This window comes from Petromyzon marinus, chromosome 3 (assembly GCF_048934315.1).
Source record: "Petromyzon marinus isolate PM22_M1 ecotype Great Lakes invasive population chromosome 3, UKy_Petmar_22M1.pri1.0, whole genome shotgun sequence".
In the NCBI taxonomy this organism is placed as follows: domain Eukaryota; kingdom Metazoa; phylum Chordata; class Hyperoartia; order Petromyzontiformes; family Petromyzontidae; genus Petromyzon; species Petromyzon marinus.
The window spans coordinates 5,426,709-5,442,342 of NC_133669.1; the positions used below are offsets into that span (position 1 = coordinate 5,426,709).

The 15,634-nt window shown below is 49.5% G+C and overlaps 1 protein-coding gene across 2 annotated transcripts in view; it reads left to right on the forward strand.

Annotated features, from left to right (window-relative positions):
• The first annotated feature begins 5,760 nt into the window (after window positions 1-5,760).
• LOC116958074 (uncharacterized) overlaps window positions 5,761-15,634 on the forward strand; it is a 43,211-nt gene continuing 33,337 nt past the window's right edge. For both annotated transcript variants that reach the window (XM_076073032.1, XM_076073033.1), the window contains exons 1-3: window positions 5,761-5,956; window positions 6,403-6,471; window positions 10,358-10,571. In XM_076073032.1, coding sequence (XP_075929147.1) covers window positions 5,849-5,956; window positions 6,403-6,471; window positions 10,358-10,571 — 391 coding nt within the window. In that variant the 5' untranslated portion in view covers window positions 5,761-5,848. The remainder of the gene's footprint in view (window positions 5,957-6,402; window positions 6,472-10,357; window positions 10,572-15,634) is intronic.

A 15,634-nucleotide genomic window follows, 5' to 3' on the forward strand; every position in this document is an offset into this window, starting at 1 on the left:
CCCATCGAATGAGGGCACAGACTAAATGATGAACGTATCAGCAGTAACGACATCTGTCCAGCGGCTGGACGAAGTATCGCGTGAAGCAAGCGGCGATAGTGACAATGGGGCAGCAGCAGTAACAACTGTAAAACAGTTATCACTGAAGGCCTACGAAACACAAGTGCCTATGGCCCAACAAGAAGCCTAATCCGGCCCTGTCAGTACAGCACAGTTCACCAATTCTCACTGGTGCAAAGCCTGCCTCTGGGAAGCATCTATTTTGTACAAAGATGTGCAGTCCCCGCTCCCACGCCACGGGGCTCTGTAGCTTGGCCAACGTCGATGCATTAGCCCGTGGACTAGGCAGCTTTGCACACGTTTAAGTCCCGTCGGTCGGCTTTGTATTGTTTTCATGCTCTGAGCCTCGGGCTATTATGTTGAACGGCAGTAACCCTGAAGGAAGCGTGCGTGGCCACACGCACGTACACGACGCTGGCCGACTCCAAGAAGAAATGAAACCACATTCCTTATCTTTTTTACACACCACCGGTTCTTGCAGTCGACCCAGGTATGCACCCGTATGATAATATTTTGGTACTGGCAAAGGAGGTCCCATGATATATGCACCCGTAGGTAGGTGCATATTTCGCTCTTGAGGCAAAGGAGGATAGGTGGTGTACCTTGATGTGCCAGTGAGTCAACCGCCTGCCTTACGATGAACTTCACACATTTTGCAATTCCAGCCGTAGTCAAATGACAAACAACCACGAACTACCATGCCGGGCCCCCAGCTCCGTCTCGGATGGGAGTGAAAACGAAAAGCTTTGGTCAAACAAAGCCAAAGGCGAGACATGGCTTAACACTTGCAACGCTGTAGTCCACGGGCAAATGTCGAACGTTTACCAATGTGGATTGGGTGTGCCAGTAAAAGTAGTGGTGCTGTAGAATACCGCTAAGGAGAGTGAATTTGAGTGGCCCAAAGGGTAGATTTTGGTGGTTTAGGGCCCACGCTTTGCACTCCATAAGCCCCCACCCTGATTACTATCCGCATGGCACGGAGAGACCCATCATCTATCCAGCTGTGGATTGGCAAATATCTTTACAATAAAGTAATTTATATTATTTTTTGGAAGTAGTTGCAACGCGCAACCTTATATGAATTTCCACAAAATGTCCGCTCCCTTCTGCCCCTCCACCACCAGCAGCACCAACTACCCCTGCTCCAATTCCAAACGCTCCAAAAGTTTTCAGCCGTCAGCGGCACCCTTGGGCTCCCCCCCCCCCCCCCCCCATCGTTGCTCCGTTGTGGTGGTGGTGGCGGGGGGGTAGTCAGCAAGCAACAGTAGAAGCATCGCGTGACCTCACGCACGCATCGGATAACGCGCGGCTTGTGGAAACGTGTGCGGCCTGCGGGGCCGCGCGCGACAAACTCAGCGCACGGGCCACGTGGCGAGATGAACGACTTCTCCACGCAGGAGGTGCCGTGGGGACTGTGGGATAGGACTCCAGGCAGGGTGGTCCAGATGTTTTCTGATTCCCCCCCCCGCCGCCGCCACCCCCCAATTAATTGACCCCGAACATTTTGTTTCTCGTTACATATTAATTTCTGTTTTAAATTCACCTTTCTTAACCAAATATATATTAACTTAAAGCTTTCGTGACTGTAGGAATTCATACTCTTTGGGTCTTTGTCTTTCGGTACAGTCACGTCGATATAATTTTTCACTTGAGGACGATTGCTTGTGTTGCCATCTCAACGTCGTTTTTTAAAACTATTTTTGTAATTATTTTTATATCGACGTGACTTTACCGAAAGACCGAAAGAGTATGTAAATAAATATGAAGCGTTAGAGAAGTAAATGGGGGTCACAAGACATCTGGACCCACCCTGCACATACCCCTTCTTCTGTCAACCCACTGCTGAATGAGGACCTCCCCATCAGCCCTATAACGTCGGATTGGGGTGGGGGGTGAGTTCCCTCCCAGCCCTCCCCCCCTTTTTCAAAAGTCTTAGACGTGGCCGAAAATGTCGGTTCAATATTTAACAGCAGTGATGGATTTTCCTTCGGCATTTCAAATGCTAACAACTAACACGAGCGTGGGAGACATCGAGCAGAGTGGCACGATCGACAAAGGCAGATCGTGTCGCTTATACTCATACCGTTTCGGCGTTCAACACTTGGTTAAAGTTTATTTAACATTGACTGTGTGGTAACCCACCTCCCATAACACTTTAAACAATGTTACTATTGGGCCGCTCCTCACGCCGTGTCGGTCGTGGCGGTTGTTCGACCATACTTCACCGTCCTGGTCAGCACGGTGGGTATGTTGCTGTACAAGTACAGTACTGCTCTCTGCCCCCCCCCATACTGCTCACGGCGTATAGCCCCGACCAGCATTGGATGAAGTCTTGTCCGGAAATTCGGTTTCCGATGCAAACTTTGCTGGACACTGAGTGAAGTTACGTTTTGTGAGTTTACCGAATCTCAGAACCGGGCAGTCATATTTTTATGGTGATATACAGGGTGCTTAAAAAAATGTCAAACTTATATGGGCCTATCGATTTTCATGTAAAAAGAACGGATAATACATTGTGACATGATAGCACATGCATGTTAACAGCTTCAAAATGTCAAAGAGTATCCACGTGTTCACCATCATTGTCAGCACATGCCTGGAATCTTCTCCAGGTGGTCCCCAGAGCATTGTGGTATTGTTGCAAATTCTCACAAGTGTTAACATTTTTGTAAAGCCCCCTGTATATTGTTTTTTACCACCAGGGCTGTGAAGTCTTACAGGCAGCTGACCCTGTCACGTGTTTACACGAGACGGCGGCAACCCTTTGTTACCAAAGAGGGGCATCTCTCGTGGACCATGGCTCCCTTCCCGTGACATCGCTGATCTCGCCAAGAAGCACAAACCATCACGCGAACTCACTCCGGTCATCCATGCCACAGCAGCAGCTGATTTTGGCTCAGCCATCGAACAAAGACGAATCACCGTATCGCGCGCTTTCAGATGCGCTTCTGCGGCTGTCTGGAGCGCTCTTCCGTCCGATATTAGGAAGCCACTGGAGCTATATGCACTTTTAACACTGATTTATTCACAACAGCTTATTGTGTGCTTAATTTGTTGTCCTTCCCCGGCACGTCCGATGTCCGCGGTTAGCTATGTACGGTGCGAAAGAAGTTCAAAATACATTGTTTATATAAAGATACCTATTTTCTGCCTATCTGTTGTGTTACTTATTTTATCCACAACGACGCTGGTATGTGGTGTGCGTTGTATAATTTTGCGTTTTTACGAACACATACAAAAATGATTTTACAGTAAGTGGCCAGAGGCAATGCGTTATGCAGTAAAGAGCCCGAATGTGTGTACATTGGACAGTACGAAGTCACAGCAATAAATGTGAACTTTTACATGAGTGGTCCTGATAATATCCAACTCATAAATCTCAGTCACACTTTTACGGAAGAAAAAATGGATCGCTATATGTCACAAAGTTGTGGGGCGAAACCCCATTTCCTCCGCAGAGAGATGTCTCAAATATTTCAGTGTAAGGATTCCATCCACAGTTCACAGCATTCCATGGCCTACGCGGCCTTCTGGGAGCGCAATAGCTTTGGGCTTTTCGCAATATTCGTTCAAGCCGAAGCTAAACTCCGAATCGGTTTTCGACGGACGGAAAGCGCATCTTCTGTTTGGGCTATAACGGGGATCTTTGTCTTGTACGCGCGTGTATATGTATGGAGAGCGGTGGCGCAGTGGTTAAGGCGCTGCGCCGCAAACCCGGCGAACCCGAGTTCGATTCCCGGCTCACGGCCAACTACAATGACGATTATCTGAACCGGACCTGGGCCACCCCTAGGTCGACTCAGCCTCAGATGAGTACCTGTTGCGGTGTGTAAACATCGCCACTGGAGAGACAAAGGCCGTCGGGCGTGGTGTTGGCCATCCACCCCCTCGTGTGCCGTGCCGGCCTTCATAGGTGCTCGCTAACAGCACGTGCCCCAAAATAATGTAAAGGCTATACGGGGAGTCTTTGTCTTGAACGTAACTGGTATGTGCTTTCTTTAACATGCGGAGGGGTCTCCTGCTCTTCACTACTTTCCTCTCGGGGGGAGGCGGGGATGAGCTCAGAGAGTCTCTCTGTTGACCGTTGCGGAGTGTTTACCCTCACTGCCAATGCGATCAGTGGTCGAGTTGTATCAAATATCTTCAGTGACATTTTCCCTTCACTTCGATTCCGATGTAAAATCAGTGTGAATGAAGGGGTCATTTTACGCAACTTACCACGTGACTTAATTTCAGCTGCATGGGTTTGTCCGGGTCAGCGAACTGAAAAAAAAACTAAACCATATCCGGCATACAACATCCAGTATACATCTGGCTCTGGCTATGGCTGGTCGTCACGTGCCACCTACTCCAAACTACCGGACAGCTGCAAAGTATTCAGTGAGAAATTGAACCCCGTATGGGATCAGACAAGACTCGTTATTCGCTGGCATTGCCCGCATTGTCAAGGATGTCTGTATTAGAATCAGGATCTTCATTTACACTTAGAGGAATCCGATGAGCTATACAGCTTTGTTTCACAGATATCCATTAAGGGCGGATCAGAAAGTGACAACAATATTCAACAAATTTCAAATCCACGATAGGAGTGCATAATATAGGAAAGGTAAGAAAATCACATTCAAAAAATTATATTTGTATTTGACCAGGTAAAGCCCACTGAGATATTAGCTTCTTTATCAGGGACGCATCCCTAGCCGATTCTCAAGGCAGGTGCTGTTATGGCAGCCAAAGGAGAGACGATGCTTGAGAGGGTGGACACCCTGCTGTTATGGCAGCCAAAGGAAACTGTTTCATCCAGCAGTGGCTGCTGCTGATGATGAAGATGTACGCACGTTTGCGTGTATCCATGTCACTCACTGTGTATGAGCTATGTTGCCGTCACACCGAGCCCGTTCGCTTGGCCCCCGGGGGTCGTGAGAACTTGGCAGCGGTGCAAAGGGACGCGTTAATGATTGCCGAAATTCCATGAGATGTCCAGACTGTGACACTTTTGGAGGATTGCGATTTATTCCGCCTGCATGCGGCTTATTAAAGTCGGCGGAGAGACCGAGAGAGGCACGGGAGGGATCTGGAGAGACGAGCAGACAGGAGAACGGCAAGCGGGAGACGTAAATGTGCCGTTAGAAACAGACCACTGTGCTGGAAAGCAGGAATACATTGCAATAGGATGACCGACATTACGAAGAGGAAGGGAGAGGTGCAAGGGTACCGGGAGAAAATGTTGTATGGTTTGTTATTGTAACGTTCTGACCTTACCACCGACTGGACATCTGTGGAACAAAGCGCTCTATAACTCATCGGATTCCTCCAGTGTAAATATTCTGATTCTAATTCTGAAACACAATCGTGTAACGGCACCGGGGTGGGAAAGCATTAGGTCCCTAGTGAGACTTCTGAGAAGCTGAGAGAAGGATACACGTGGGGACGTGCTGTACGTGAAGACAGAGACAAGGCCGTGGACGGAAGGGCTTGAAAACGGAGATAGGGCAGGGGCGTAGCTATCGAGTGTGCAGGCGGTGCAACTGCACCGGGAAACCCGTGGACCAGAGGAGCTCTCAGGTGCTACGAAGTGAGTGGAGTGGGGGGGGGGCATTTGGACCGGGAGAGGCCTCATTTCCTTGCTTGCCCCAGGGCCGATGCCACCCACCCATGCTGGGCCACTGAGACGAACAGCGGCGGACGGAACAAAGAGGGGGGGGGGGGCTGCTGAGTGTGAGGGGGGGTGGGCTGGAGGCAGGAAGGAGGTCGCTGTGGGGAAGATCGGAGAGGGTTTAGGGAAGTTGTTATGGCCTTTGGAGGAAACGTTCCAGCCCGGGCCGCGGCGTCTGACCCACAGGTTCGCATCCTGAGCCGGGTCCATGGTACTGTGCTGAGCAGGGAGTCTTCTTTGCGGGTAAGGGACCTCTCCTCATCACATTATCATCATCGTCGTCGTTCTCATCATCGGCCGTGGTCAATCCACTGCTCATGTTCACTGCCGGCGTTCTCATCGTGGCTCACACTCATTGTCTTTTGAAGCAGCTGAAATTAGACATCGATTTATAGTTGCTGCTCAAGTCAAAAAGTAGAATCCCCCTACTGTATGTATGTTGACCTTCTTTCGCACCGTACGTAAACCAACCGTGCTAATCGGAGGTGCGGGGCTGTGTTTGTGTCACCTGATGACGGTTGCTTGTGTTGCAATCGAAACGTCGTGATCTATGCGACTTTAGTGAAAGAACCAAAGAGTATGGATTCCTGCAGTCACGAAAGCTTAAAATCAAGATAGTATTCGTTATTTTTGCTGTAATCAATCTTGTCCATCCCTTCACGTCTGCCCCCTCTTTGTTTCTACCGCAGCCTCTCCCGAGCTACATGACCTTCGTGCAGAAGGCCACCCTGTGGGGTCAGGGTCCTTTCGCTACCGCGGTGAGTGAGTCCAGCGTGAAGTCTTCGCTTTCAAAAGTCTCGCGCCTCTGTCCCCTAAAGTGTCCATGAGACTATTCGTAATTAAGGGTTTTTTATTGTTTCTTTGGGGGGGGGGGGTAGATCTCGTAAATACGAATGCGTCGTTAGTCCACAACCACCCTGCAACTTCGGGCTGGCGGAGCATTGGCGCAGCGCTGTGTCGCTTCATCATTATCACCATCAGCAGCCACTGCTGGATGAAGGCCTCACCTCAAGCCGTCGCCTCTCTTCACGGTCTTGCGATGGCGTAAATTAATCTCTTATCTGTTTATTCGCTGGTCACATTGCCCCAGCTCCACGGAGGGCTTGCCCCTAATTCCACATTCCACAATCTTGAGAGGTTCCAATACCTCGGGGATTGGAGCGCTGAGATCCAGGTTTTAGCCGCCTGTCATACAAACTATATATTTGTATTGTACCAGGTAAGGCCCACTGAGCTATCGGGAGGTCTGTTTTCCCAGAAGCGACCCTGACCACACATGATGGCTGAAACGAAGTGGCGTTATAACAGCAGCCAAATACTGTACTCTAAAACTCCAACTCTGAGAATGAGCTTAAGGGTCGCGCTGACAGCTTTCGTCCTGCAGCTGGGACGGGTGGTGAAGTGCTGCCCCCTCGTGTAGTGTGCATCAGAAGTCACTTGAAAGGATCTCAAAGGCAGTTCTGAGATATCCACTTCTGCGGGCTAATTCTTTGACCCGGGGTACGGTGCGCGGGGGGGGGTTAAGGAGGCGGGCGTTGGGCTTGACATGGACAGAGCTCAATCGGGATAAGAAGAGGTTGATTTAGAAGCCAACTCCACAGCCAAGTCAAGGCTGACACCCAGCAGCATGCGTTACTGAAGCGAAGCACTGCAGGGGGCGCTACGTGACAGTAATGTGCTGTAGTTTTATTTACGAAAAAAATGCAGTCAACTGCAGCGAATGAGACAGAAATGAAACCGCGCCTAGGATGATTGAAGAGGCTTAAGCGACGGTGGCTTGTGAAGTTGGCCACAAGATAGATGAGAGAAAATCAAAAGTCACTTAAAATCGGTTCGCTAAACAAAATAAAATACGAGTGCCGTAGGGGACACGTCGGGAAGACAGCCGAGAGAGTGGTAACACCGGGAGCGATTGCTGAAGGTGGAGTGGCAATTAATAAACACATTAAATACAGTTTGCAGAGAAAATTGCAGGTGCGGAGTGTTTTTGGGGTAATTGAAGTTGATGATCAAAAGCATAGCAATGTGCCCAGAGAGGAAACATTTCAACAGTGGGAACATAGTCTGTTATGACACGAATGTGGAACACGTGGTTCAGGGAACAGACACAATCTGGACACGTAACATTGCCTATTAAACTACAAAACTAAACTATTTTTCATTTTACCAGGTAAAGCCCACTGAGCTATATGGATATTTTTCAGAAACGGTATGGCCACCAATGATAGTCCAACGAAGTGGCTTATCACGTGCACATCTATAACAGCCAAATACCCTAAACGCGTGTTCATTCTAAATGTGGAGGGGAAATTCGTAGAAAAATCCACGCGACCACGGAGGGAGAGAGAGAGAGAGACCACACGCAAGCTCCAAATATACACCAGGCGTCAGGGTCGGCTTCGAACCCACGACCTGCTGTGTACTAGGCGAGGTAGTTAACATCTCGCCACCGTGGTACCTCTTACTTAAGCAAAGTAAGTGGGGCATGGGCGCGTGCAGAACACGTCGCTAGATAAAGGGCCTCGTGGCTGATGGTCGAGACTGGCGACTGAATGGCAGCCAAAGCAGGGAAACACACCCGAGGGGACGACCGTGACCGAGATGCAGCGATAAGATTGGCTCGCGTGTCAGAGCGAGATGTCCCTGTGACATCATCGTAAGAACGTGAAGGGATGGCGCCTGAGAGGGGAAGCCTCTTCATCAAGCAGTGGGTGGATGATGACACTTTACGATGATGATGATGATGGATGAAAAGTGGCAATAATTGAAACCTTGGAACCCACTTGCAAAGCGAGATGTTCCTTCCATCTCGAGGGGTTTTTCAGGTGATTTTTTTTAAAACTCTTACAAATAATGACCCGCACAAAAGTCTAAAAAAATCTCTCCGCCGGTGCGACCACCTTACCTACCCGTTCGGATTGCCCACAATGCAACAGTGCACGTTTGTCAGCCTCGAATGCGAGTGGTGAACAACAACAACAAAACCAGTCACGGGGAATTGCTGCCCCCCTCCCGTTGAATGTCTCTGATTGATGTCTCCCTCTCTCTCTCTCTGTGTGTCGGGGCCGCGCTCTTTGGCTTGATAAAAGCGAGCCATATTTTACGCGGCAATCGAGGCGCTGGCTGGCTGGCTGGCTCGACAGTGACGCGTTGCCCGCGTTTCCGAGCCAGCGCACCTGTGCTTTATAGCCCACGTGTGTGTTCAGGTGTCACGGACGTGTGCGGGGAGCGCCAAGTGCGGCGACGCTGCCAAAACCTCGGGCCCCCCGGTCCGAGTTCGATTCCGGCCCGCGGCCACCAACACCAGTGACGAATATCTAAACCGGCCTCCCCTAGGTAGACTCAGCCTAAAATGTGTATAACTGGTGCGATGTGTGAACATCGTCACTTGAGAGACAAAGGCGGCCGGGCGTGGTGCTACTCCCCCCCCCCAATTCCCCCCCCCCCCTCATGTGTCATTACGGCCTTCATAGATTGTTGCTAAAGTCCGTAAAGGATATACGGGGGATTACGGGTAGGATTTTCGTCTTTGCGCTTGCGTACGTATTCCGCAAGCTTACAGACAGTTACGGCAGCTGACCTTTGCACCCATTGTTGCATTGTTGCCGGAGCGATTCCATAAATGCCCGAGACCTTCAGATGCTCCGGACCCATCAGGATGCTTCGCTGACTGTGGCAGCACCGTACGCGGTGCTTGCTGTCTGGCTTTGGGGCCACATTTGTGCGTTTTAGAGAGCCACATACGTTCGGGAAAAAAAAAGATGCATATCTTATGCCTTCCAATTGGTGTCTCTCTTTGAGAGTGTTTAATTAGCAGTAAGGTAACCCACGGGTAGCATGCGTATCTGCGAATAGGAATCTTTTTAGATCTGTTTTTTTTGTCTTTTTAGGAGCAATCGAAAAACAGTGCACAAGCTGAACTAAAACTAAACATTTTTTTTTTATTTTACCAGGTAAGGCCCACTGAGCTATATCGTTCTTTTTCAGAAGCGACCTGGCCACAAATAATAACTCAACGAAGTTGGCTTATCATATGGAAATGTATAGCAGCCAAAAATACTATCAACGCATGTTGATTCTAAATGTGGAGGGAAAACACGGAGCACGAGGAGAATCATCCACATGGGCACGGGGAGAACATGCAAACTCCAAATATACAGACGTCAGGGATCGAAACCACGACCTATTGTATACCAGGCGAGGTAGTTAACATCTCGCCAACATGGTGCCAAATTAAAACATGAGACCCTGTTGAATATGGTGTGGTATCATCATCATCACAAGCCATGATCTATAAACTGCTGTATGAAGGCTCCCCCAAGCCGTAGGGTACGAGTTACACATGTACCTGCGTGTGTGTGCCTCTCTGTGTGCCGGGTGTTAGTGGGGAGCGGTCGCGTAGCGGTTAGCGTGCTGTGCTACGAACCTGGCGACCCGGGTTCGATTCCCGCCAACACCAGTGACGATTATTTTAACCGGTCCTGGGCCTTCCTAAGTCGACTCAGCCTCAAATGTGCTGTGCCGGCCTCTTTAGATGCTCGCTAACAGCACTTGCCCCTACAGTCTGGTAAGGCTATACGGGGGATCTTTGTCTTTTGTTGTCGCTGCTGCTGCCGGGTGTTTTATGTTCCGACTGTGCTGCAGCCTGCAGGTCGCTCAGCGGAGAGAGACGAACCGTGTCCACGCTACTTGGCCCACATGCTCCTGACCCCCAAGGCTCCCCCCTGCAGGTCGCACCGAGCAGCCCACCGCCCCCAACGTAGCGACCCCAATCCGCCTCTGCGCGCTTCGAGGGGACCTCCACGGACACGGGACCCCGGGTGCCCGGCTCCCTTCTGCAAGTGGCCCCCGCCCTGCGGTGAGTGGCAGTGCAAGCGTCTGGGAACCACCCCTGCCCGGTTATACGGTTGTGGTATCAATTCTAGATTTGAAGCTTTCGTGACTGCAAGGATCCATACTCTTTGGTTCTATTCGGTGAAGTCACGTAGGTAAAAATAAAACAACAAAAATCACGACGTTTCGGCCACAACACAAGTGGCCTTCATCAGGTGAAGGGACCGGACTGTCCAGAGGACAGCGTTGGAGTGAAGACAGCCAAGCCCAGGTCGCATCCTTTAAGCTGTGTGGGAGGAAACAAAAAACGCCTTGACAAAGGAATTAGCATAAAATGATGTACTGGACCGGCATGGTGGGGGGGGGGGGGTTACATAATGTTGTTGTGAAGGGAAATAAGCTGCTGTGAAAGTTTGGGATACCACTACTTGAAAAAATATACTATACCATTGAAAATGAGTGTAATGTTTGGTTTGATTTAGAACATCTTTCCAATGATTGCTTAATTTGAAACCATCCTCTCGGTTGAAATTGTGTCTGTGTTTGTAAATCTGAATTGCCTCGTGGACAAATCTCTGATAAAAAAACGTGGGTTTGCAGAGAACCTTGGTATCGGAGAAAATTATATCGTGATCACGAACAGCGTTGTAACAGTGATCAGCTACGGCAGAAGAATTCGTTCTGCCGTGTTTCAAATCTGATTTCGTCTCCCCCGATATAGCAGTCACCACAGGTGGTATCATCATCGTCGTCGTCGTCGTCATCAGCCGTGATCTATCTACTGCTGCACGAAGGCTCCCCTCTGTCCGTCACAATCTCTCACGGCCTCGCGATGCAGCAACCCATCTCGTTTCTGCACGCAGCACGGGGAAGGTCTTCATCCAGCAGTGGATTGACAAAGGGATATACATTTTTTCTAAATGATTATTCTCGGGTCGTGGTGTCTCTATGTTAGTGGGGGGAAGGGGGGTTCTCTTTGCTATATATCTGATTTTTTTTAAGCTTTCGTGACTGCAGGAATCCAGTTTGCATGTTCTCCCCGTGCTCCGGGTTTTCCCTCCACATTTAGAAACAAAATACGTTGATAGTATTTTTGGCTGCTATACATTTCCATATGATAAGCCAACTTCGTTGAGTTATTATTTGTGGCCAGGTCGCTTCCATACTCTTTGGTTCTTTCGGTAAAGTCACGTAGGTATAACAGAAAATAAATCACGACGTTTCGGGCGCAACACAAGCGTTCGTCATCAGGTGGGAAAGCACCTGATGACGGACGCTTATGTTGCGCCCGAAACGTCGTGATTTATTTTATTTTATACCTATGTGACTTTACTGAAAGAACCAAAGAGTATAAGTCTGCTTTTTTTCTCTCTCTCTCAATTCAACTTGCACTATGGGCATCATGCCGTTCGGCACATTTTCAGCAAAATTTCAAAAATGCAGCGAGCGGTGCACCAAAACGTGCCAGAGAGAACATCCCCCGGAAGACGACGTCAAAGGGACTGCCTTCAGAGGTCACTTCAATCGACCTCTTTGTCTAAACGAGGGCATCCATTATCAACGCCCTGTTCCTTGTGCGTCGGTCGAAAACGAAATGTTTAATTCTCAGAGCAGGAGCTTACTCAAATGAAGTGACAAACCGTACGTAGTATGGTTGGCTACATACGGTGCAAAAGAAGTTCAATATACATCCAAATTAAACTTAATGTGATGGGTTTGTTTTGTGGCCAGTTATTGGTGACTGGCCGGCGACCAGCAATTGAATCACAGGGCGGCTACCTGGATCCGAACCCAGGATTCTCAGCAGTGCCAGATCAGAGCTCAGACTCCTAAACCATCCGGCGAACTCTACGTTGGTGTTATTAAGGAAACGTTTTTTTTTACGATTTATTTACTGTTTTATGAGTTGACAAAGTGCCTTTATTGTTCCAACTTGCAAGCCTACAAGCTTGTGTGGCGTTGCTTTAAAGGATGTTAATTTTACAGGAGCCAGTGCGGAGATATTTCAATTGAACATACTTTCCATTGGCAAATGTGAAAGTCATTCATTTGCATGTTTGTGTGTATGTGTGTGTATGTGTGTATGTGTGTGTATGTGTGACCGGCTCCAGTTTAACAGCAGAGGTCTCACTCCGAATCAGTCAAGCGGCAATATCTTTTCATCGGTTGCGTAACGCTGTGTGGAAGCTACCTGGTCTGTCGCTCCGCACTAAGCTTCAGGTCTTCTCGGCTACGATCATTCCCTCCCTTCTCTACGCTTGCGAAACGTGGACCCCCCTAATGGAACATCTTCGCCGGTTAGAAACATTTAGACTAGCCTGCCTACGATCCATCCTGGGTTTAACCAGGCTGGATTGTGTGAGGAGCTCACAAATCCTTGAAAGATCTGGGCAAGGTCCCATCGGTGAGCTCCTCCGGCAGGCAACGCTGCGTTGGCTGGATCATGTAGTCCGCATGCCCAGCCACCGCATGCCGAAACAGCTTTTGTTCGGCCGGATCGAGGGGGCTAAACGGGCGCGGCACGGGCTAGAGAAGAGATGGAGTGATGTGGTACAGGAGAACGTGGAGCTAAGTGGACTTACCGATGACTGGTACCAGCGGTTTCAAGATCGGCCTCTGTGGAGGAGGCTCGTGAAGGACGCTACTGGGCAGTTGGAGGCAGTCGCCCTCCAACAACAACGGAGGGCAGAGGAGCGACGCTCACAACAACGAGCGGAGTGCCGGGTGGCTAAAGCACAGCAGGTTGGCACAGTAGGGGGTACAGGTGGTGCATCAGCCAGTCATCTCAGTCATCTTAGTCAGTCGACCCGTGGCACTTGGGTCTGCCCCGTGACCTCCTGCCAGCAGGCGTTCGACACTTCACGTGGCCTCAAGGTGCACATGGCCTGGCACAAGCGTCGTGGTGACGTCAGCGCCACTTAGTGGCGAATGGCGGTTGTTGTTGTATGTTGAACTTCTTTCGCACCGCACGTCGCCAACCGTATTAAACTGAGGTGCGGGGAAGGACAACAAACTAAAGGCAGAAAAATTATTCACGTGAACAAATGTTCATGATTGTCCTTTTTAAAACATGGTATTACCTTACTTAAAGCTTTCGTGACTGCAGTAATTCATACTCTTTGGGTCTTTCGGTAAAGTCACGTAGATAGAAAAATAATAAAATTCACGACGTTTCGATAGCAAAAATGCAGCAGGCGGACAATAGTCCGCCTGCTGCATTTTTTAACCTGAAGACGATTGCTTGTGTTGCGATCGAAACGTCGTGATTTTGATTATTTTATGATTTTTCTATCTACGTGACTTTACCGAAAGACCCAAAGAGCATGGTATTACCTGATATGATGTGTAGGTTAGAAACTTAGACGAAGACACTGGAATGAAGGATGCATAGCGCGTAAAGAGCCGTGGAAAAGTGCACGCTTGAAATTACACCGAGAGACAGAAAGGGGAACACGTGGATCACGGAACGTGCATAAATGAGACTTTATTTTGATTGTTAAGAAAAGGAAGTGGACTTGAGCAGGACGTGTCACGCGAAAAGATGGCGGAAACTGGCAGAGACGAACGACAGAATTTCGGCCAAAGGAGAGAACACATCTCAGAATCAGAATCATTAGGTTCACTGTTGCATCGTACATCCTGCCAAAAGCAATGGTGCAATAAATAAAAAAATATTCTCATGTTTACGACCTCATGAATAGCGTTCCTTCCACGTTTATGTGCAATTTGCCCACTAACAGATCACTTTAATTATTTCGTTGCCTAGAAAACACTGCGAATGTAAAAAAACAAAACCTCAAAACTGAACTCTACATGGAATTGGTCGCCCCTATAGTTGTGGCTGTCGTTTAATAGGACCCCTCCCGCCCCACCTCGCACCAGAACACCCCCCCCTCCACGTCCCACCCAGTATGGCGAATGGATGCCATGGCCTCACTGAGTGCTGGTGCCAGTATGAATGGATGCCATGGCCTCACTGAGTGCCGGTGGCAGTGTTAATGGATGCCATGGCCTCACTGAGTGCTGGTGGCAGTGTTAATGGATGCCATTACCTCACTGAGTGCCAGTGTGAATGGATGCCATGGCCTCACTGAGTGCCAGTGGCAGTGCGAATAGATGCCATGGCCTCACTGAGTGACAGTGGCAGTGTTAATGGATGCCATTGCCTCACTGAGTGCTGGTGGTAGTGTCAATGGATGCCATGGCCTCACTGAATGCCAGTGGCAGTGCGAATGGATGCCATGGCCTCACTGAGTTACAGTGGCAGTGTTAATGGATGCCATGGCCTCACTGAATGCCGGTGGCAGTGTTAATGGATGCCATGCGAACACTGCCTGGGTGCCTGAGGTGGATTACGGTGACCCCCGCATCTTGCTGCTAAAGCATAACTTTACATAACCCCAGGGTCAAGGCCCAGGCAGGGGCCGTGATACAACGGGCCTCTAAAAAAAACAAACGGCCTCTTTCCTCCCCGTGTCGCTCTGTTTGCCTGTGCGTTTTACGCGCTTTATTATGTTTGGAGACGGTGGCAAACCTCATCCGTGCAGAACTTGTGCACGGTGATGTTATGCTGCTGTTCCCATCCCCCGTGGTGTTATCCATTCGTTTAAACATCAAACCTGTTCTTTTTCTTTTTACATTTCAACAATTTCTACGCCTATCGTTTGAGGGCTCAGTCCTGGTCACAGTTCACGGTGCCGCGCTAGAGGGATGCCACCTTCTGCGGCGCAACAAAAATAAACGGGGGGCATCACAGGAATAAGGAGAATATCTCACGATACCGGAGGAGGAGGAAGGAGGAAGGAGGACTGTCTTGAGTGGTGTCTCGCAAACTGACAAAAATCGGGGCTTTTCGTGTTCCAGAAAATCTTCATATTTTCCAGGGCAGCCCACCTCGATAAGAGGACGATCCTTGGAAGACAACGAATGGCAGTTGGCAACCCTCGCTGACGTCGTACTCCTGACCCAAAAGATAAAGATGCCCCGTATAGCCTCAACATATTGTTGTGGCAAGTGCTGTTAGCGAGCGAGCACTTATGAAGGCCGGCACGGCACACGAGGGGGGTGATGTGGGTGGCCAGCACCATG